Genomic DNA, 24,569 nt, shown 5'->3' on the forward strand with positions numbered 1-24,569 from the left:
GACCATCATTTGTGCTTGTGTCATTACACTGCCAGATGGCAAAGGTAACTCTGCAGCTTAGATAATCCTAGTAGGAATTTCAGAATGTCATGTCCATGGCCAGAAACAGAGCTTGTGAGTAGGGTGGTATGTATGGGCAAAACCTTTCCAAGTTCAATGGAAGACTGACTTCAGGGTCTCTGATTTCACCCTTTCTTTTCTAGTTGTGTGAATCAGTTTGATCTTTCCATAGTAGGTGTAAATGCCACTCTGTTATTCAAGCAGTCATGTTAATTTTAAGATCACTTCTATATGATTTTTGCTTTTCCCTTTTTACCTTTGCTTTACCCTTTAGAAGGTGTAGGAGGAAATAAAACTTGGTCAGCTGTTTGTTTTATATAAAGAAACAGACACAGAATAGGTTTCACAGCATTTCACAAAGTTAACTAGCAGTGCCAAAGAGGTGATCTAATAATAGTGCAATAAATGGTAACAAAACACAAAATGTAATATCCATGTTTTGTGGTTGTTTTCCAGGCATGCTTTGGAAAGCAAATGGAAAATGTTGAGTAAAATTTAGATGCTTAAGGCTACCCATTGATTTTTGGCATAAATACTTGGTTCCATCTTGGTTCCTGTATTTCAGTGTCTTTACTCAATCTATCTCTCTCTGTGCATGTTTGCTGTCTGACTTGTCTGTCTTTGACAGTCTGTCCGTTGTGATTAGGACAAATTGGAAACTATCTATGAAGTGTGATTGCATCATAAAATCCCAGTTCATCGAGACACGAAAGTCTTATGGAAGCACGGGGTAGGATCAGCTGCTATGGAGACAGGGTTGTTTCTGCCTTGTAGTTACCGACTCTTCTGCTGGGGGGCAGGCAATTCATTAGGACAGACGGCTCAGCATGGCCAGCTCTGGCAGATAGCTTCTGCATGCCTCAGTGTTCCTGGTAATCCTGAAAAACCCAGGGCATCCAGTTGTGAAGAGCAGTTGAGTCAAACAGGATCATAGACACTTTCTTTGGCAAGGTATGATGTCTCTGTAATGAAATACTTCAGTCTTCGTTTCTGCAGTGTTAAATACCAAACCTTTTGTGCTTTGTCTTGAGGACCCAAACCAGCCATCTCCTCAAATTCATCATGGAACAATTTGAACACTACATTTGATATCTATTGATAGCTATTGTAACTGATGTCTAAAATCTCAATGGTATGTTTCATTTCAGCCATTGAAGTTGTTTTGATTTAGTTCCAACTGTAGTTCTGTTTTGTCTAATGTTTTGGTTGGATGGTAAATTGAGGGCACTGCATCCTCTGTGTTCTCAGAATTCAAAATGGAAGGTATGTTGGTGTTAGTCATTTGTTTTATATACTTTATATTACTGTTTACTTAATCAACTTTGACATCAGGTGTTTGCTATGATGGTAAAGTTTCTAACACAGTTAAATTAGAAAAAAAGCTTAAAAAACCCTTTGGCTACAAAGCAAGCTAGGTGAGATGTAAAGGTAGAACTCAAAATCCTTATTATGACTGCCTACACGTTGTATTTGTGAATACATCATCCTGTATGCCGCAAATCTCATAGCGATTGATGAACTCTAGCTCAACTTCGTAAAGTGAGCATTTATCTTCTGGAACCATTAAAGAACATCACTTCACAGAGGGCTATATTATAGGGGAAAAGAGACAATATTCTCTCTTGTTCTGTCTCTATCCTCATTGCTCATTCCCTTCTAGAATTTACTTACAGTGGGCATTCTCCAGAGATGCTCAAATTGTCTTCACTCTGCACTAAAGATTTGCACTTGTTAAACTCAATCATAGAATCATAGAATAGTTAGGGTTGGAAAGGACCTCAAGATCATCCAGTTCCAACCCCCTACCATGGGCAGGGACACCATGCCATTAAACCATGTCACCCAAGGCTCTGTCCAACCTGGCCTTGAACACCGCCAGGGATGGAGCATTCACAACTTCCTTGGGCAACCCATTCCAGTGCCTCACCACTCTTACAGTAAAGAACTTCTTTCTTGCTGTGTATCTTTAATTTGTATTACAACATCCAGAGAAGAAAACCTGATCTTTGTTCATTACTGCCCAGCATCAGTCATTTACACCAGTATCAAATTAATCTAAAACAGTAGAAAAAGTTGTGGGGTTTTTTTTGTAAGTATATTAAGTAGCATTACATTTTTATTGCCATTACCTTATTTAACCTCTTAAATATTAAAGCAGAAGGAAAACAACACCTTTATCAACATCTTTCTAGAGGATAAAGAATACGCTGTTAAGATCACAAATCATAACTCCTTTGTAGGCAGACAGAATTCACAGTTTTAAAAACATGTTTTCGTAAAATCTGGAACATATTGGACAATCTCACTAAGCTACAGCCTTCAGCTACAGCCAAAATGCACAGAATGCAAATGCAGTTGGTGCATGAGGGTTCCTTTATGGACTGTTCTAATGCAGCTCTTCTGCATCTCACTGCTCTTTAAGTTACTATAAGGGATGCCTTAAGTAATAAAATGGGCAGATCTGGGGATAGGTATGGGTAATTGTCTGCAAGAATTTCTCCTCAGTTATATTTCTGTTAACTTTATTAGCAAGTTCTCTATGAACACACTGGGTTAGATCAAAGGACGAGTTTTTATCCTGGTACTCTTCAGTAGCTCTTAATAGCAGGCATTGGAAGAAAAGTGTAATAACAAGATGAGCATGTGGTAGTAGTTCTCTGGTGTGCTCTTACAGCCCCTGAATATTTGCTGTTCATGGACTTGAGGGAGAATTATCTTTGCTATTCTTTCAGGCTTTGGATGGAGAGATTTTTTATTTTGTGTACTGGCTTTCTGAGCACATTTTTTGAACCTTATCTTGAAGATTCCATCTCACAATTTTATTGGATGCTCCCTAGGTTTTGTATTATGAGAAACAGCGAACAATTGATCTCCATTTACTTTTCCATGCCACTCATGTCCCTTTTATTGTCCTCTTTACAGGCTGGAGAGTCCTAGGCTATACATTCAGGTTTTATAGTGAAGCTGTTCCATAACCCTTATCCTCTGTCATCTTTCAGTGCACTTTTTTCTTACTCTGTGATTATCTTTTGGATATGACAGGACCAGGACTGCACATCCTGTTCAAGATAAAGTGAGACATGAAGGTTTTTTTCTTTGTTCTCTAACCCTTCTAAATGAATTTTTGACCACTGTGGAGCTTTAGGCTTTGATGCCTTTATAGAACTAACTTTAGTAGGTCTAAAGATCTTGTTCCTGAACTGCAACAGCTACAGACACAGCCCAGTAACAATTAAATGGCCAAATATAGGATAGGATAAATAATAGCTTTTGCAGGCTTAATCGAGGCAGTCAAATATCCTTAGTGCAGTGCTGTGGAATAGTTAACTGAGTTCAAAGTGAAGATGTTGAATATTTCTTCTTCTTTAATAAGGTAGAAAAAGTGATTCTTACCCAAAGAAACTTTCCGGTTATTAAGTTTGCGAGTGAGTTACTGTAAAATGCGCTACTTAAGAAGCTGCATTTTACGATCTTCTGATGAGCTATTTTTGTCTACTTTTGTCCATTATTGTGCAATTAATTTGCACCCTGACTTTGTGTTTTTTTAAAGACAGACTACTTTTTAAATCTAAATTTGAAACAAAAGAAGTTTTGTTTTCGGAAGACAAATATCTCCATTTGTAACAGGGAGAGGTATGTACTTAAGCAAAACCGTAATGATAACTTAAATGTCGTTGTGTGTGAGTTTAGCTAAATATTCAGTGCTGTCCTTCAAATAATATTGACGTTCAGAGCCTAAAAAGGCCTGTGAAATTGTATCAGTTCAGACACTGAATAAAAGAGAATGAAGCATAAACACAAATGAGAGCAGCAAACCAGCACCTTGCTATATTTAATGTCTGTACTTAATCATGGATGTTGCTTCTAATAGCTTATTAAAAACAAAAGAGGGCACAGCAGAATTCACCAATGTTCACGAATTAAGAGAATGCCACTGAAAAGTTTCTGCAACCCTTAGGCTTAAAATAAATTACTAACAAGAGAAAATTCTTATAGGTATGTGTGTATGTCCATACTTATCAGCAAGTATCTTTGACAATAAAAATACATAACATACATTTTAATGTTGATTAGGTATTCCAAATGGATGAAAAGAACTGAAAATCTTTAATTAATTCCAGGAAGTATTAGATCTGCTTTTAAATATGGCAGAAGAGTAGTACAGTGCTTAATGCTAGGACCTATAACAAATGACAGTAACAATACAACATGGTTTGCAATGTAGCCTTTTGTGGTTGAGAGCTTGTTTAATAATTAGGATGAGGATAAAGAGGAAATGGATAGAGACTGTATTAGTGGTAGGCGTTGAAGTGTGATGGTACTGCATGTTCTTTTGAGCAGATATCTGCTGTAGCGCGTTTAGTTGGTTACCATGGTTTCTCTTCCTGCAAATTCTATTGTTGTGGTACTGAGGATGAATTGAAATAAGGTTCTGCAGTATGAATTTTTGAAAAAAATAAAAAAAGGTAATAATGTTAGTCATGATAATGAGTCGTGTTTTCTTTATGTTTGGAGGTTAGGGCACATTCAAGATTACGTGGCATCAGGAGAGAATTTTGGGGGCAAAATAAATGTCAAAAATTAGTATTCCTTAGTTTAGACAACCAGCTACATGTGTATCCATTTCTTGCACAGTACATCTTTCTCCCTACGTTATGAAATTGCTCTAAGAAACTAGCCACTGATGTTTTAAAACGAGACATAATTGGTAGGCTGTTAGACCATAATGCTGCAAATGAACTGCAGCAAATGAACTGCAAATTAATTTCAGAGGACAGTTGCTTTGGTAGCTGAATGTCCATTTTCAGTGGGCTCTTTTGGGACACACATGTAGTGCTCTTCCAGAACATGCATTGATTGCCATGGGATTACTTACGCATGTAAAATTCAACATCTGCAAAAGGCTTTTTGAATTCAGAGGTTAAAACTGTGCAGCTGCATTCTGCTGGAAAGCCTCATTGTATAGGCTGGGACACTGGAGAGGAACTGGGGAAAGAAGGATTGTTTGAAACAAACTTTCTATGTGATAATAGCTGAATTACAGGATTTTTAATTATGAATATATCAAAATTTGGTCATAGTTTATTCTGAATCAAGAGAAGGAACCTAGCAAACAACAGCTGACTGCATCCCTTCACCTTGCCATGATAACAGACATCATGCTAGTTGGCAGGAGGGTAGGTAAAAATTATAAAGACCATTTTAAAGACTGAACTTTGCACATCTTTCTACTGTGTGGTTTGTTTTTTTTTTTACCCAATTTGCAAATGCAGTGATTGGCAGTGGCAAGGGCTGAATTCAGTTTCTAGAAACCTTTCTAAAATATTCACACAGTATTTCTTGGTTGCTAGCTGAAAAATCCAGGCGAAGTGTGCTGATACATTTTGGAACTTGCTTTTCTGCTCTAAAATAAAACAATTTGGCCTCTATTTAAATGATCTTCCATGTAAAAGAAATTTCCTTTCCTATATAAAATTTCATACTAAATAACATACTTTGTTACTTTGTCACTAACATGGAAGCCTCAAGTACCAGTAAACAGCATAGGTGTCCTGCATGTCATCTGCCTTATGTAAGTACACCTGGACACTACTGAGGTGGCTTTGCTGAAGTATTTAGAATAATAATAAATAGCTGCTAACCTTAATGAGTAATTAGCTGGCTACCTAGGCCCTCCCACAGACTAGAATGCTTTTTTCCTTATGGTTCACGTCTTCTTGCTGTGTTCCTGTTCTCCTTCCCTCCTCTTCCCATCTGTTGTTGTTGTCAGCTCTGTTTTCTTTTGGCTAGAGTACCTAATTTATCTTTGGCAATTCAGTTTGCTGCAGTCTTTCTCCTGCTCATGTAAGTTCAGCACTTCTCAGAGGAATATTTTCTGCTTGGCTGGTGTGGTAAACTTTTAGGTAACTTGTCCAAGAGCTGTCTGTGCTCAGTGTATGTAACTCATGTTCATTTTATGCCATGTCCTATACCTCTGACTATAACTCCTGCTGCACCACAAAGATCTACTGTAATCTGGTGCAGTGTAGAGCCTTTGGGCTTGTGGTTGAGGCACTCTGGAGCTCAAAAGATCTGGGCTCACTTCTTGCCTTCACATATGACTTGACTGAGGCTTTTAAGTTTTCCATGCCTCGTTTCTCCATTAGGGAGGGTATGTTCTTTCCCGTATTTTCTCACGTGCTGTTCAGTATAAAAGTCTAGGATCTCTTAAAAATGGCCCACACAAACTGAAAGTTGTACCCCATCTCTTAGACTACCCCCAGTCACAACTCGTGGGAAGGAGTCTGTGTTGTACTCTACTATTTTTATGGTGTATAATGTCAATATGCTTTGAAACTTTTAGGCACTGTTGGAGTTGAATTAGGAAAAGCTCAAACTGCAGTGCAGTTTATAATTGTGTATACTTGTACACAGCAAACATTGCACTGTCCTCCCCTGTTCCGTCCCCTGTGAAAAGGGTACGTATCTTTTCTGTCTTCTGCAGGTTCTATCAGAATGCCTTTTTACTCTATTGCTTTTAGAAAATGCGAGATAGAAGTATATCTTCAAGTTAGTCCTTTTGGTTGGCCTCTTCTTTCATATGCTTTTGAAATACGCATCTATAAATCTTTGTGCTTGGAGAAACAATTTACTTTTCCTGATCTTCATCAATAAGCTAAAAAAGTCCTTCAGCTTTATAAATATGCTTTCAAAATAACAAATAGCTTCATTGTTGCTTAATTTCATAATTGTTTTTATCAAAACATTTATGAATTATTCAAACTCTAAAACCACTGACATCAGTAAATGTTATCTGGCCTGGTTTTCCTGTTCCTTCTCCCTTTTATACTTGGTGTACCTCAGCTGACTTAAGCATTGTTCCTCCTGATTTGATAGATGCTCGGTTTCTTTTATAGCTGGAGATGAGTAAATGAACTTTAACAGTTTCTGTAGTAAATTGACATTTGCCCCCCCCCCCCCCCCCCCCACTGCTGCACTTGCACAAAGGAACAAATTGCATTCTGGAAAAACAAAATATAATAATACAAAAGCTATCAGTCCTTATTGATGAGCTGTTAGTAGCCCCCAGAATCCTAACAGTGCATATTGTATATGCAGGAACCATTTCATTTTGCATTATTATGCTTGTTTATTGTTAAGGAATGCAGCTTTTAGGGACAGGATGAGTATATTGGTGAATCTCACTGTTTACAAAAAAGTGGTGAGTAATTACTGGAAGATCAGAGGTAGAATACACTGATAAAACAAAATTAAGTAGCAAATTGTGTAATAGCTTTAAGTAAGTTAAGTAAACCTTTACTGTAAATTTGGTATTAACAGTGGTTTAAGGCAAATCAGGTTTGACAAGATCTCTCTGGAACAGAAATCTTACTGTAGTTATTTTTAATCTAAGGCATTTTTTTTTTGTATATATAAACTTTGAGACCGTGAGTAACATATAGAGTGTACATAAATAATCAAAACAAAAACAGGAGCAGCAACAAAAATGATGTTTGTCCACTCTGCTCTCCAAAAACCCTTTTTGCACTTGCAAAGCTATTTTATAGGGAAAATTTCTTAGGGTTTTCTCTCGATGTCTTCCACTCAGATTTCCTTGGCATACTGTATTAAAATATGCATATTGTCTTAGTAAGATAAATTAAGTGAAAGTTGCTTTTAGTGTGAGAAAACCTTTAGAAGCAAAAAATAAATGTGGCAGTCATGAGTAACTTTCGAACTAAAAGAGAGTAGACTTAGACTTGATATAAGAAATACATTTTTTAGAATGAGGGAGGTAACACACTGGAACAGGTTGACCACAGTGGCTGAGCTGCTCCATCCTTTGAAACATTCAAGGTCAAATTGGATGGCACTCTGCACAATCTGATCTAGTTGAAGATGTCCCTGCTCATTGCAGGCAGACTGGACTTGATGGACTTTAAATGTCCCTTCCAACCCAAACTGTTCTATGTTTCTATGTCTCTATGAGCTTAAACCCTTGTAGGAAAAGCTGCTGTGAGACAAAAAATGTGCATGTTTGAGCATTATGCTGTGTCAGTTCTCCCCATAGTGTGTGTTATCGCAGTGGAATTTCTGTTACAAATCTGATGCTGTTCTACTTCAAAATTTGCCAGAAAAACAATGTCATACATGACCTAGACTGAAAATGTTATACATAGCCAGAGTAAAACTTGCGTGCTCGATTTGAAGTTTGCTGGGCAGACACTGATGAGGGTTGATAGCTTAGAAGAATTAAAATACAGTTCTGATATAAAGTAATACAAAAGCTGTCAGTAGAATGAAGTCACATTGGAAAATTTACTCTTGGAGAGCATTTCTTCAAAATTTTTGGTGAAGAAATGTAACTGTTTGCTTAGTATCAGACTGTGAAAGTTACTAACATTCTTGTTAGTAACATTTCCAGAAGGTGTTTATTCCAGGCATGTTGTCATTGCTTTCCAAATACTGCTTTCATTTAAAGAGAAGATCAGGCTTTTTTCCCCATGTATATATAGACTTCAAATGTGTCTTAATCACTAACTACAGCGAGTCTTTTCCCAGGAAGCATGGAGGTTTCATCATGTAGAAAAAGCAGTAAAACATTGTCCAAACCATTGGTATTGTTTCTGATTCAATCACCAAATCAATTCCAGGGAATCATATAAAGTTTAAATGGAATAGGGCATGCAAGCACATTATTTGCATGTAAGAGGTAATACATTTATACAAGAGCTTTTTTTCAGAACCAAACACATTCTTTTCAAGTGATCTACCACTGATCAAGAACATTAAAAGTGATCTTAAGTGTTGAGTGATCTTACTGCATATTAATGATCAGTTGACATTTGTTCAGAGTTTGAGATGGTGAAAAGTCAGCTATTTAAAGCTGTTTCAAAGTAAAATAAGACATTGAGACAATGTCTTATGTTGTTAGATTTATTCCTTTGTTAGATTTACTTGTGAAACACACCATCACAGGTACCAAAGTCTGCTAACACTTTCAGTCTTCATTGTTTTCAGCACCTGTTACCTACTGCAGATACCCTAGAGCAGTTGTCTCTCACCTGTGTTGTCCCTGACAGAGCTCATAATCCACAGGAAGGTGCCATTGCTCTCATCCTTGCAAGCAGCTGCCTGTTGCTTGCAGCATGCTATTTGGAGAGCATCATTTCCCTCTTGGACAACAAAGTATGAACAGTGATGCAGGTAAACAGTCTTCAGTCTCAATTGAGAGACTGCTGGGAAACTGTTGTTACTGATACAGCACCAGCCCCGAGGTTTTGTTTTGTTTTTTTTTTTGCTTGAACCTGATTAGAGAGCGAATTGAAGGTTGCGTCTGCATTGGCATGGGGTACACACAACCGGCAGTTCCAGCTCTGGGATTTGTTTTCTGTTCTGAAGGATGCCACACTTTTTCCATGCTAAATTAAACTATCACATATTCAAGCAGAGCATGGGTCTGATCAGGTTTTAGGGTAACTTTATACCTAATCAATGTTCATCAAGCACCAGGTAGCCAGCCAGCTATCCTGCCCATCCAAATGGCACAGGAACACTATCTATAGTGACTGTACTCTGCCACCTTTTCCAGGCATATCAGAAAATGAGGATTTTTTGTTTCCACCTGTATGAAATGCACCTTTACTTTCAATCCCTAATGATTTTGATTTCATGTATGCGTGTTGTGTTCTTGTAAACTACTGCTAAGGTTTTGGAGATGATGCTAATTGTCAACCAGGTACTCTAGGAAGATGGCAAGTTCCATAATTCCTTGGCCATCCTAAGAAATGTTGCCATTAAATAATAATAAGAAGAAACAAACACCAAAATGAGCTGCTCTCAGGAGCTGGAGACCTTCAGGGATAACTGTGTGGAAGAGATTTTAGGTCCATGTAAGACTTGTGCTTCTTGGACAAGGAAATGCGCCAAAAGAGTATCTGTGGAATAATTTGTTTTCTCTCACATGAACACAGCATGATTAGGAGACATTCTCAATTGCAAGATTGCTTGTATTTCTGTCACTTCTTATAGAATGTCAGGACTCTGGTCTTCAGGGTTGGTTGAGTTTTCAGAAGCTCGAGCTGAAATTCTGGCACCTAATTTTTAGTTGAATTTCTGCCTTCTGGCCACAAAGTATGTTAAGATGCTTTGTCTCTGAGGCGAGAGTAAGTCCAAGTGACTTTCAGGCACATGTAAAGAACTTAAGATTTCACAGCTCAGTGTATGAAGTTGCTTGAAACTTAACGAGGATAAGAGTAGCCCCAAAGGGTGCTAACTTTGTGTTCTGGTTTCAGCTGCACATTCTAAGTAATGTTTTTGTCTTGATACTCTTCTCATCATAAAATACGCTGTAAAAGAGGTGAATAGCTACTGTACAATTCTGTATGTGGACTTTAAAATCCATCTTAGATGGTAAGAAAGTGAGGGTGGGCTCTTGGTCCTTCACTTTTTTCTTTTGTTTCATCAGTGAATGCCACATGCAGAGTAGGTGGCTGAGTCTGAAGCCTGTCTCTCTCATGCTATGATACCTAATTCAACTCCTCAGTCCTTTATTACTAGCCACATTTGCTCTAACACTTAATACGCTTTCCCACGTTGTTATCCACTCTGCCCTACTGGCAACCAAAGGGACTAGACAGAGTGATTGCTTTTCAGACAACTTTGAATAAAAGAAGTCTTTTATCCGTAGTCCTGCTGCTTGCAAACAAATGCACAGTGGACACAATGAGACTGTTTGACATGTCAGAGGTCCATTTCTTTTGCTTGGAAAAACATCTAATATTCGCCTGTTTAAACCAAAAGAGAACCTACATTATCTGTATCCTGCTTTCTCTTTCTTAAACAAAAAACAGCTGGTATTAGCACTTGCTTTAGGAAGATACCATCAGGAAGCTGAAATACAAAATCTTGGCTCTACTTAGTTGCCACGGTAATGTATAATTAACCAAGCTGCAGCAATGTTATTGATAGTAAGCATAAGGAAATATTCTTGCTTATGGAAAAATTTAAACTATAGTTTTAAGTAAGACTGAAGGGACTGAAGGTTAAAATTTAATTGATCATTTGCAATTGGATATTTATGTTTGCATTTATAATTTGATCAAAATAGTATCACTGTGTAGTCAGTAATGTAAACGAGTTTGAAAGAAATAGGACAGGATTCTGAGACATCATAGATGCTACATACTTTGTAGGAGATTGATGCTTCATTGATTTGTTGGAGATTTGTGGGGGTTTTTTCCTCCTTGTTGCTAATAGGATTCTATTTGAAAAACAATGCCATTCCCTGCAATGTATCCAATAAGAATAGAGGGGAAAAAGTTTGATTTGGAACAGATGGGAAATCAGATGAAGGTAGACTCATTCAATGTTAACCTTTTGCATCTGATACACGAGCACCTTTTCCAAGTGGTTATCACACTGATGCAGAGTAACTTCTTTGTTTAAATACCTCTCTTTAATTGGTAATAGGTAAATTTTCCCATATGTAGTTTAAACCAAGAAAGTTGAATGAACCTTTGAGTGCCAAAAGAAATTGATGTGCAGTTCTCCAGATACATACAGGAGAATGTTTCGATATATCTGTGAGGTTTATGAGAGAGATGTTGGGATGCTGTTGAAGAATTAAACCTGTGGAACATTGTCTATGAGATACTCGTGCTGAAATGTGGGTCAGGAGCAGTCGGATAAAGATTATGTACTTTTGGAAATCCTATTTCTTGTAGTATCTTTCAAATACTTGCTTCATCTACAGCAGTCTGAACAAATGTGCAGCATAGGGGCTGCTCAGTAAAGCATAGCTGGGTAGAACCATGCACCTCCTGACCCTAATGGGAAGAGGTTTAGTACTTTAAAAACTTGTTCTTTGCATTTGGCCATCTTGTTCTTCAGAACTTTGTTTTAGATTCTGAAGGATGTTACTAAAATCAAGACACCATGTGTACAGACTAATAGGCCCTGAGAAGCTTTTCTGTGTCTTATCTTCTCTTGATAAGATTAGTGTAATACTTTCTCTTCTAGAAAGCTAAGAGCAATAAGTCACCTTCAGCTTGTTTAAAACTCTGCTGTAAGTACTGTCAGAGGGTCTGTTACTGATTAGAGCAGCAGTTCCCCTGTTACATCTCTTAATAAAAATTATCCTGTTGCATATTGTCATTTAAGGCCCATTGTTCTTCACCTTCAAACTTATTTGGCTCTCCTGCAAATTTTCACGTCACAGGGCTTGTGTGTGCTCCGTGTGCTTCATTCCCACTGACTTGAGCAGAAGGCAGTGAAGGCTGATCACTTTGGCACTGCAAAGTGCTGATCACTCTTCACTCATATTGACTTCTGTGACAGCAGAGGATATGCAAGGAGCACATCTCATGGTCGAAGCTTGTTTGCCACGTACTACGCTGAATAGAACAATGCTTTCAAGAATGAGCCTAAATATGTTCCTGCCCCTTCTGCTGTAACTTAGGGCATTATCTTTATACTTTCTGAATGACGTGTATTCACTGAGAACTGCATCTTGGGATGAAATAAGTATTCGGTAAAAATGTATTTCTTTATGTCGTGTTGTAGTTGCTTGCTTTTCAATTTGATTCTGTGAACTTTTAGTTTACGTGGCATAAAAATATGCACAGAAGTAACAGCTAATTTCTAGTAAAATGCCTAGGTAGTTCCTACCCATCGTGTTCTCTTTTCTTACTGAGCAAGATGCAGATTCCTGAGAGCCCCCTGACATTCAGTGTCACGTATAAACAGCAGCTCCTGAAGTTACAGTCACTGTCAGATTATTGATAGGGAATAGGAAGGTTTGGCATTTTGATTCATAACACAAGAAAAAAAATGCACATCGCAGAACAAGTGGGTTTGCCCATATTTACAAGAAGAGTGCAATATTTCACCTGAGGCAAGGTCTAAAATTATGATTCCCCTGGTTTGGCAAGGTCCCACTGGAAAGCAGCCACTTCAGCAAAAGCGCCAGTATTTACTTTGCTCCTTAACATCTCCTATGAAGCATTTGATTGTAAAATGAAAGCAATCCATGGTTTCAGATTTAGTTTTTAATATTTATTTGGGAGATCTGACCTCCCAAGGGGGCCAATACCCTAAGCAGCCACCCTTGCTGCTGTGTGACCAAGGAGTAACACTGCAGTGAGCTGTGAAAACAGCTTCTTGCCTCCATCTTCTCTGCAGGAAATGCGTTGGCTGTTGCCAAGTGCAAACACTGGTGTACTTTCACACATTTAGATTGCTTTTGGGCAGAAAATTGTTGCACATTCTAAGTACAATTTTTTGAAAATATGCTAATATCCAGGTAAAATTGGTGTTCCTTTGGTTGCTAAGAGCCTCTATTGAAATCCTATTCCACCTCGACTGCAGAGTGGTTAGTGTCAGATAGCTTTCACGTTATGTATCCTGTATGTTACAAAGATTTGCTTGAAGCTCAGGACTTAACAAGCATAACACAGAAGGACTTTTGTACAAAGCTTGAAGAGTTAGTCCTTGGCCTTTGGCCAGGAATAAAGAATGCTTGCCCTTGTGCCATTTTGTCCTGTGCTGCTCCAGTTCTGGCAGCGGTTCTGCTTCAGTGTAATTGTTGGCACTGCAGCTCAGCTGAACCCTGAATGGCCTCTTCCTGCAAGCAAGCAGGGGTGCAGAGGTCCGAGACGGCATCAAAACTCCATATTGATCAACTGTAATAGAGGACTCTATTATGAGAACTCTTCATATCAAAGCCAAGCAAATTGACTATGGCAATGCAGTAGTAAAGTGCTAAATAAAGCCATAAAGAGTGTGAAGTAATTTCAGTTTTTCCATGGGATAATGGAGGGGCTAAAATAATAAGAGAACAAACAGCTCCTTCTGGAACAGGCACTGTTTTGGCTATCTCTCTGCAGTTGTTGATCTCTCCTTCCTATCTGTGCTAAGTAGTAGTTGAGTTTTTCATTCTCGTCTGGAGCAGACACAGAGCATAGTCACAGCTTAAAGTGATAAAGTGTTTTTTATTGTTTGCAAAGGCTTGCTTGCTCTTCTTTATTCTGCTTACTGTTCTTTAAAAAAACAACTTTCCCATTTCATTGAGGCAGATTTGGAAGTCAAACGAGAAACTTCAGACTCTACTACGATGGAAAGCACTTTGTTGGGGAGAAACGTTTTGAGTCCATCCATGACCTGGTGACAGATGGATTGATTACTCTTTATATTGAAACGAAAGCAGCTGAATACATTGCCAAGATGACAATAAATCCTATTTATGAACACGTAGGATATACAACTTTAAACAGAGAGCCAGCACACAAAAAACATATGCCAAGCCTGAGAGATGAACATGATGGCAAAGAGTCTACAGGAGAGGATGAGGTAGCAGAAAAAAGGGTAAGCAATTGTTAACCCACACTCTTTTTTTCTGTTAGACTTTTTATTTCGTACTTTTAACCCTCCCCCATCTACTATAAAGTGCTAAAGGTATCTGTAGATACTTAGTCTACATATTTGGTTCCAGTATTGCATTAATAGTGATATTTAAACTGTTTATAGAAGGGGGTTTATGGTAATTTTTGCATATTGCAAATTCCAATGTTTTGGAGGTTAGTTATTTATTATTGTGAAGTTTCTTTCTTCAGGTATTTTCACAATTATAGATGTTACCATTAAGCCACTTCTTTATTTCAAACAAGCTAAAAATATTTCATCTTAAAATTGCTTACAGTGGTATAAGAAAACTGCCCCCTTGGTCAAAAATTACATTTCTTTATATATTCATCATTCCCCAGACAAATGCATTCCATAATCTCTTCAGCAGTCTGCATACAATGAGAGTAAAGTTGTCCACATTATAAATAAGCCTGTTCATTAGGTTGATAAAACGTTAAAGCATTTCACTTGGCTAAGTTCAGCCTGTCAGAAGCTGACAGAGCTATTTTTGGCTTCAGCCAGACTTATGAAGAAGGATTGCTCTCTTCAGAAAGTTGCAGTATCAGCTGAGAACTAACTGCATCCTGGGTTATAAAAGAAAAACAAACAACAAATCTTAGAACAGGTGAACACAGAAATATTAAGGAGGTTGGGAATGTGTCAGGCAGACAAAGAAGCTGCTTGAAACTTCATTTTTGCGACAAAGACTAAACTTAAAAAGAAAACATAATGTGAGTTCCATCATGTTAAACTAAATACTTTATTTATTGAAAAGTTGACATTTGAAGTCTTTTTAAAGTGTATTTTTACATGTGTGTAGGTGTTAATGCGTATGTAATCGTCTGATATGCTCCTCTATTTTACAAACTTCAGAATGACATTAGGAGTACCTAATATGCTTCTACTGCTTAGAAGAAATGCTAACCTTAGTTGGGATCATCTGTTTGTCTTTCCAATCAGAAATATGTTTCTGATTTCAGTTTTTCTCGAGGAGGGGAAAGGTCTGACTGACAGTTGCCAACAAATATGACTATTACAGTGAAACTAAGCTCCATCCAGAGTCCATGGAGAGAGGAAGCTCATAGCTTTGGTGCTTCAAATCCTTCTCCAGAGAGTTTGTCATCCTGCACTGAATTTGCTGAGAGATGAAGTACCCATCTTAGCTTAAAGTGTGGGTCTTCACTGTTGTCAGATCATTTTGAGAAAAGAAATACTGGTGGGGATATTGAAGCGAGCTGACTACGTTAAATATCCAATTTCTTGCCTGTTAGGTACCAGTAATAGAGGGGTGAGTTATCAGTTACAGCTCCTGACAGCCACTGACTTGCAGCGTGCCATTTCAAAAGGATTTTTTTTGCATGTTATCAGAGAGAGTTTGTTATAATGCAAAGCCCGGGTAAAAATCTCCTGTAGGAGTTCTGGAAGTCACCACTTTGGGTTTCTTTGGTAAAATTAACTGTTTCTGCATTTAGCAAGTCTCAAGTGACAACAGAACTCTGCTCTGTCGCAGCATTTTTTAGACTGGTGTAAATGTTTTCATAGTAAAGGGATTTCAATGATTATTATTGAAGAATGCTAGTTTTCCATAGATAACGTGGTGTTATGTCAGACTCACTGGCAAGGTATACGTATTGTTTTGAAACATTTTTCATTAAATGGGTCAAGAATTAATATTTCTTACAGAGTTACATTTTAGGTGAAAAACCTGCAGAGACGTTAATCATGTAATTACAACATCCTACCCTGTTTGTCTGGAAGTTACAAGCAACTAAAGTGGCTTCATTTGTAATGTAGTTCAACAGCAGTGGTGTTTACTGGCCTGAAGCCCAGCTTTTAAGCCTTTTCTCTTTCTTTTCTTGGTACTATGTTGATGTGAACACAATGAGGCACACAGACACCACAGTGTAGTGAAATGTGAAGACTTCAGTTTAATTTTCAAGTCATTATCCAGTTGGGATTACTATCCATGGCTTCATGGGGAAGGCACAGTGTCATCTTTTTTACTGTGGAGAGGTGCAGAGAAGACATCTTTGCTGCCTTTACTCCTCTCAGGGTCTTTGCTGGAAGATGACACAGAGGGTCCCAAGTGCTGCTTCACCTAGCGAGTCTCGAAGGAAAATAAGGCATTCAACCCCATGACCAACACCCCTTACAGTATCAACCACAGCATTTGGAACAAGCCCCAGTATCCAGCTAAGGCCTGCCAAATCCTTTTTCCCTCCTCTGTAAGTCGCAGGATGTGGGGAACCAGGGAAAGGGGAGAGATACGGTGGTGGTCTCACCAAATGTCTCAGAGTAAGTGGTGGCTATGTGCAGTGTAGGAGTGAGTGTTGGGAAGAGGAGACCTTGAAGGGCTTTCCAGAGTGTCTCCCATCACTGTCTGTGAGACTGAACTGCTTGCACAGCCACTAATGCTGTTACCTTGACAGCCTGGGAGAGCTGTTTCAAGTTCAATGGAGTGAACATAGCTGACTGGCTGGAGGACTGTGCAGGCAGGGGCCTGAATCACATCTGGTGGCTAATTTTGCTAGCAATGAGGATACACAGGAGACATTACATCTCCACTTAATGGAATTCTCAATCTCTTGTCGTTTATAAGATTTCTTTGGTAAAAATTATAATAATGAAATAAGAAAAATATATGTATCATCTACTAAATTGCTCAGAAGGTAATTTTACCCTATTCGTGCAGGGTCTTGCTTCTTATTGATATTTACTTGATAACTTAATAATAATGTAGTATTTACCATATTACAAATTATTTAACCATGATATAAGGAGGTCTTCTTATAGGATATTTATAAATAGGTCAAGTAGCTTTTCTTCCTCTTTGGTGGGAGGGATGGCAGAGTGATTCTTGTTGTCCAATATAAAGAAAATATCGCTGAATCAATACTGGCAATTCTATGAAACAATGCAAAGAAAATTCTCCAAAATCCAGTGAGAAAAAAAGATTGTCTTACGATCCAAGCAGCAAAGTCTGTGTGCTACAACATTAGCCCATTAGCCCCATGGTGTGGGTGAATATTTCTGCAGGATACAGTATTTGGCAGTTAATGCAGCTTTATCATTTTTATACTGTAGCCACACAGCTTCTCCCTACACCGCACGTTTCCTCCTCTGTAAAGGGAGGAAGAAGCCTGGGTCTTGAACGTTGATCATCCTGAGCCAAAATACATTCCCAGATTTGCAGATTCTGAGGCTGTTCAGATCCGAATCTAAACTTTGTGCCTGTGACTGTTGCCCAATCTTGTGTGGGTGGCGAATGAAAGATTAAACCCTTCATAAGATGGAGAGGAGAGACGCACAGGCTCTGACTGGGGAGGAGCTGGTGGGAATGTGGTTTTGCTTTCTGCTGTAAAATTTAGTGGAGGAAATTGGGCAGCCAGAGAACACACCTCAAATCTGAGGATGAGGTATTAATGAGCACTTTACCTAGCCTTGAATTGGTGTGGGGCAGGAGCAGGGAACGCCACAGATTTGTGTTAGAGGCTTCCCAGCATGCACTAATAACGCTTTATTTGTTCCCCACTCTTTTCAGTGATTAATTTATAGTAGAATTCAGCATGTGTTGGGTGACTTGTCATATGCAATACATTAAAAAGGAGCCTTAGCAAACGGGAAGGATTTAAAGACGCTAAAAGATGAAAAGACAAAAATTATGCAATCATTAGATAAGGGTTGTAGGACACAAATCACAATACCCTTGAGTCCTGAAAGAGACCATGTTGTGGTGTGATTTAAGATGAGGTTTTTATTAGCAAAAGCATGAGAATAGAATCCACTGCACAGCATGTGCTTCACTGATTATAAGAAGGAATATAACTGCTTACCATTTACAAGTATATATTAAAAATTAAAATTCCTGGTAAGTGATTTATGATTTTCATAACCTATGAAAGAAATGATAAATGGTCAGAGATAACTGGAGGAGTGGAGCCTGAAAACAGGAGAGTGCTTGTGATGCTTGAATGCTCTGAACAGATATTTTAGCTGCTGTGTTTGAAAAGGTAATGCTGGTTCCCCAAACAGTCTGCAGATTGTTCAGAACACAGTTGTGCGGACGTCATTGTCTGTGTTTTAAGAGAGGGCTAAGATTCATTTGAAAGAGGCGCTTCCCATGTGGGTTCGCTCTGTATGGCCTAGTGTGGAAATGGAAATAATACCCAGTATCAGAAGATTTACTATTCCTCCCGTGCCTTGAATACTGATAGATCTGTGAACGTTCTCCACTCTCAAAGGTAATTATGGCCTTGGAGCAGATGACTTGATTCAGTTAAATACCTTATAAAACTGGTAGCTCTCAGAAGTTAATAAATCCCTAGATACATATATCAAAGTCCTTGAAAGCCCTGCAAAACATGGTATTTTTATTTTGGCATGCTTTTGAGATATTAATGTAAGAAGTTGTGTGAGCAATTTATTCGAGATTTAGTGTTTGTTATGAGAAAATTTCATTTAAGTAATTAGTTATGTGTTATCGCATGTTTCAGAATGAAATGCTGAGGTTAATGTTAGGATAGCAACTGAATCACATTTATTCATGCTTACTTTGGCGATAAGTGCTTCAAAAAACTTCAGTGGCTGCAAATCAGTTAAAGACCCCTTCCAGACAAACAGCTCAGTTCCTACAGATGGAAAGAATTGAGAGGTTTGTGGCAGCAGTCACCCTATAAAAGCACTCTTCCGTTCTATTTTTAATGACCTCAGTGGCGATACCTTTTTTTTCCTCCACAGTGATGAAGGCTGACTGCCTGCAGTCCTGTGCAAGGAGATCTGGAAATGTAAACCTGTGTCATTTTAGTAGGAAGCATGTTTTTAAGCCTGCCTCCAAAGATAATCCAGATCAAAAAGTTAATTGCAATCTCTGTGTACATTTCTAATGGATTCGTAACAGCCTCCATGTACAAAATCAAGGGTCATACTTATGGGTGTTTGCAGAGGGACCAGTCTCACTTTCCAACCTTGAACTGGCACTGATATTTTCATTAATGACACTACTACTTTTCTACTTTTGCTCTCAGTCAAATCTGTTAGTAAGCTCTGCTTAAAACCTTCCTTTCCTAAGGTTTATTTTATCTTTAGTGAAAGGACATCAGAAAATGTACCTGAGGAACTTGCATTTGGCTGTCAGTGGAGCGTAAGTCCCCTTAGCAAGGTCTGTGATGGAGGAAGACAGCTTTGAACAACACTGCTTGGTGCCCAGTAATGCCAGTGCTGGAACTGACAGGAGCTAAACAGTAGTCTTAATAATCAGGGAGGAAAGTGTGCTTTGAAGCAATCTTGAAGGTGGATTTAAAAAAAAAATATTTCCATTTACTTGAATTAACTTAATTTCATGAGAAAAGATGGGTTTGTAATGTATAAAGCCGTATCTACAGCAAGGGTGATGACAAAGCAATAATCTTCTTAAAAGTACAACTAGTAAGTGTTTACCTTAAAGTAAGTTTAAAGAGGCAGGAGATGGAGCACTGAAGAATCCCATGGGTTAACTTGAGGAGATTGTCAACCCTTTTCTCACAAATGTTCCTTTCCAGTCCCTGCGCGGGTGTCCATGACAATCACTCTGTAAGTTTAATGTAATTTATAAATAAAACATAACTCTGGAAGGCAAAAACTTCTATTTATTTCTTCTGGGTTTAGCCCATCTTTCAGCAGAGCCTTCAAACCACAGACAATTTTGTCAATACCAAAAAGTTTTTAGCAGGATGTAAGACAAGCCTACTTTTTAGGTAGCTACTCCAGCACATTGGCAACATCATATTCTGCAGTGATTGACCCAGCCTCAGTCTTCCTTATCTTCCCCTTCTGTGCATTAGCATTTATGGTGGTATGGATCTAGTGCCATATGTCATTATATATGGCATATACAGTTCAAACTAAGGCTGCAAATGGTTATGATGCCTCTTTATGAGCATAGCTGGTTTTAACTATTAAGACCCAAGAAAGGAGAACTAATTGCACGTGCTGTCTAGTGTGCAAACATCAGCACAAAGAAAATTCTCAACTGCAGGGTGCTTTTTCAAACTCATCATCACCAAGAGTAACCTAAGTCCTTATTTATGTTCAATGTGCCAGTAAAACTGATACACTACAAAGGTTGTATAAAATGATCTTGCTTTAAGATTGAGAGCTTGCAAATGAAGCATAAATTTTGCTAATTTAATCCCCAGGTCACAGAATATCTAGTTTCTCTTTTACCAGTATCTCATGCTTATAAAGGATAAATTAGCAAGCCGGACTTGTTTCTTAAGGGTCTCTAACTGGACCTGTAGCTTAGCTCCAGTGCTAAACATGGTTCCTTGGCTCTTTTGGTTTTTCCAGGGCGAATTCCTTCTTCTTTCCTTGCCAGCTCTGGTCAGTGCTCAGCTGTGCTCTATTAGTTCCCGTGGGTTACAAATGGCATCCCAGCTGATTCCAGTTAGCCTCACAGGACCTTGCTTTGTTTGCTTCTGTGTGTGCTTGTGCCTTCAAAGCACATTAATGTAATGCTTACACAATGTGTGGTGTGTGGGATTAATGTGAAGTGAAAGTCATGTGCTTATGTTGGTAACCTGATTGCTGGTCTAGTGTTATAAAATTCAAAACAAATAAGGCTCCACAACCATCTGACAGTGAGGAGTATCTTAGGTCAGGTTGCATTTCAAATGCACACCGTGCCTCCCATCACGATGCTACTTCTGCAGAGGGGCTTCCTCCATTTTGCAGGTAAGCACAGTTGAGAATCAGCATCCTGCTTCAGCCTTTAGTCGCAGAATCGTAGAATGGTTTGGGTTGGAAAGGACCTTAAGATCATCAAGTTCCAAACCCTGCTTACGGGCAGGGACACCTCACACTAAACCATGTCACGCAAGGCTTTGTCTAACCTGGCCTTGAACACTGCCAGGGATGGAGCATTCACAACTTCCTGGGCAACCCATTCTAGTGCTTCATCACCCTCACAGTAAAGAGCTTCCTCCTTACATCCAATCTAAACTTCCCCTGTTTAAGTTTAAGCCCATTACCCCTACACTGTCACTAGAGTCCCTGATGAAGAGTCTTTCTTTGGATACCTTATAGCCCCTCCAGATACTGGAAGGTTGCTATGAGGTCCCCACGCAGCCTTCTCTTCTCCAGGCTGAACAGCCCCAACTTCCTCAGCCTGTCCTCATACGGGAGGTGCTCCAGTCCCCTGATCATCCTCGTGGCCCTCCTCTGGACTTGTTCCAACAGTTCCATGTCCTTTTTATGTTGAGGACACCAGAACTGCACACAATACTCCAAGTGAAGTCTCACGAGAGCAGAGTAGAGGGGCAGGATCACCTCCTTCGACCTGCAAAGGCATGGGTACAAGTCATTTGTTTCCTCCCTGTGCTTTTTCACATACATGTGTCTCTTATGATCTGGCATGTGAGATGTGTACACAAAGATACAGTCTTCAGAAGGTCCAGTGCCTAATTATACTGGGACAGGCAGCTGCCATATGAAATCAGTGTACCCTCCCCACACTCAGCAGAAGTGTGGGTAGAGTATGCCCTCAGTGCCTGCTCAAGCTTTTGTAAAATGAGTAGTCTAACATAACTGCTACAAAGGCTGTAAAGCGGTGCAGTTGCTGTGCAACTAAATCTGAAGAGTACTGGTTGTGTTGTTACTGATAAAATGAAACTATTAGCAGTGAATAAGCTATTATTCTTTTCCCGTGTTTCTCCATATTGTGTGGTAAGTCAGTGTGAAGCCCTCACCAGCAGCTCTTTTGGGGGTTTCTAATGCTTGGTGGTTTGATCTGGTGACATTTTTAATGCCCTACAAATAGTACTGTATAGCCTTGACTTCTCTTAGGTGTACTGGCAGGAGTTTTCTTCCTTTTTAACTAGGACAGACTAGCTCAAGAAGGATCACAGAGAGGGAGGAAGAGATCTCCCTTAGCTCTTGAAATGCCAAAGAAGATAGCTTTCTTTGGGCACTCTTCAGGGGGGAGAAAGAGTTTTCCCATCTTAGTGAACCTTAGTTAGATAGGATTCAGAAATATGTAAGTCCAGTTCAACTCCTGATGAGCAATGGAGAGCTGTCATGGCTTCAGCCCTAACACACTATAGGAGCCTGCTGCTTACCTTCCCTATGGGCCTACCTTCCTTGCTTACAGATTCCAAAAAGGGTGCCTGGATGTACAGGGGGGCAAGCCTCACAGCCATATGTAAGGAAATTATAATCTTCTTTACAGAAAAAAACAAACCCTGTGGTTTCCCTTGACTTTATATGCCCTCTCACAACTGAATAACCCATGCAGTGGCCACAAAAAGGAGAAGGTGGGTCTTTCAGAGCAGTCTCTAAAACAGGCGTGTGGTTGTCATTTGTTGCTTATGCAATGAATGTCCTGGACGACGAAGGACTGCAGTGGGTTGCTAGCTGGCAGCTCCCTCGTTTGTTGTTCTCTTTCTTTAGCTGTGTGAGGTTTGGGCCTTTTTTTTTAACTCCTCCTCCCATCTGGCATCTCCTAATTATTTTCTATTACTAATCACTTCTACAGGAAACAGACTGGACTGTTGAATTAAGAGCCCTATAAAAGGATAATTTTGTTATTTACAAGTTTCTTACCTCCCTTAGACTTTATAACGTGACACTGTATAGCTGGTGATAATCACCTTGGGCTACGATTGTGTCTAATCTCATAAACCAGGCAAGGTCAGGTCTGGTCAGCAGTTGAACATGAGAGGCCTAAGGAAAAGCTGGGGCTTTGGAAAGTGGGGTTGGTAGCACCTTTGGCTATGAACTAATATCCAACATATCTTGTGTTTTATACCCTCTGTACTTTGTGTAGCCTGTGTAAATCTGTGCTGAGAGTTTGACTGCCAGGGATTTTCTCCTCTTGCCTTTAGTATTATTCAGAAAAGCTCCTTTTTCGCCTTACCATTTGCAGTGGGGCCGTGTGGTGGGTTTTGTTCAGATGAGAAGGGCAGAGGCATTTTACATTGGTCACTGTTTACATGCTTACAAGTACAAATGCGTGTCATTTGGCTTCTGTACAAAGAAGGAAAGGACATGAAGCTGTGGCTGTCTGGTGTGCTGCCCCCCATTCGGTTAGAGAATCCCCTGACAGGCAAGCACATCTGCTCCACTAATAATTGCCCATTCATAAGAGGTTACTGAACCCTTAAGACCCATGAAAAGTTAAATGCTTGTTTTAGAAGTGGTAGCAGAAACAGAAGTAGAGGTGCCTATATGAAGTACTAGGCTGTGAAAGGAAAAAAGAACAACCATTTATCCTGTGGTTGATGCTGCAGAAGCTGATCTGTTCTAGCCCGTGTTTGTTTCCTTTGAATCTTTCACAAGAAAATAAGATAGTTTCAGATATAACTTCTCATGCTTAGTCCCTAGCTGAATGTTTTTCTTTTTTGCATTTGAACAAAGTAAGGAGAGCAGGTTTGTTACTAAGCTCAATAAACCACTTGCTCTTATTACTTCAAACCTGTCATACTCTTCATCAGTGAAGACAGCAACTCTTGACAGTTTTGCAAAGTCGTCTTTTGATCATTAACTTTTAGAACATTAAACTTTTCCATATTTAACCTTTTTTTCTGCATGACATCAGCAGTTAGAAACAGTGTTGCTTCTGGCATTCACTGTTCCTACAGTCCTAATGTTTAAGCAAGGCAAGAATCGTCATGCTGAAAAATCTTGATTCTCAAATGATGAACAGTGGTTGTTCTAATACTTGTCATCTTGGTATTAATATTCCCCGCATCCGTACAACTTCTGAGATAACTACAGGATGATGTGTTTCTAATAGTGAAGTTCATATTATAATGCACTTAGGCAATATTGCTTTTTAGTGGGGATTATTGCATTTGGTTAGAGCTAAGGCAGTTTGAAACAGTTTGCCTAACGAACATTAGAGCTAGTATCACAAAGTGTAAAGTCCTCTATTAAACCTTAGTCGTATGTGATTTGGTAATTGTTTTTTAATGATTTCCAATTTGTTAAGTAGATTCGTAGCACTTAGAGGCAGGCGGCTTTTCCTCTTCCTGATAACAGAGTAGAGGAATATCGCGGTAATACGAATCCTGTATTCCCAATTTCCATTTTGCAGGTAGTGACGAAACATTTTAAAAACTCTGTGGTTTATATCATGTATCAAATAGTTTATTGGC

The 24,569-nt window shown here is 39.0% G+C and overlaps 1 protein-coding gene across 4 annotated transcripts in view; it reads left to right on the forward strand.

Annotated features, from left to right (window-relative positions):
- Positions 1-24,569, forward strand: part of CHN1 (chimerin 1) — a 105,463-nt gene that overhangs the window by 36,870 nt on the left and 44,024 nt on the right. For all 4 annotated transcript variants that reach the window (XM_065670314.1, XM_065670316.1, XM_065670315.1 and 1 more), the window contains one exon: positions 14,115-14,403. In XM_065670314.1, coding sequence (XP_065526386.1) covers positions 14,115-14,403 — 289 coding nt within the window. The remainder of the gene's footprint in view (positions 1-14,114; positions 14,404-24,569) is intronic.

This window comes from Lathamus discolor, chromosome 3 (assembly GCF_037157495.1).
Source record: "Lathamus discolor isolate bLatDis1 chromosome 3, bLatDis1.hap1, whole genome shotgun sequence".
NCBI classification, from domain to species: Eukaryota; Metazoa; Chordata; class Aves; order Psittaciformes; family Psittacidae; genus Lathamus; species Lathamus discolor.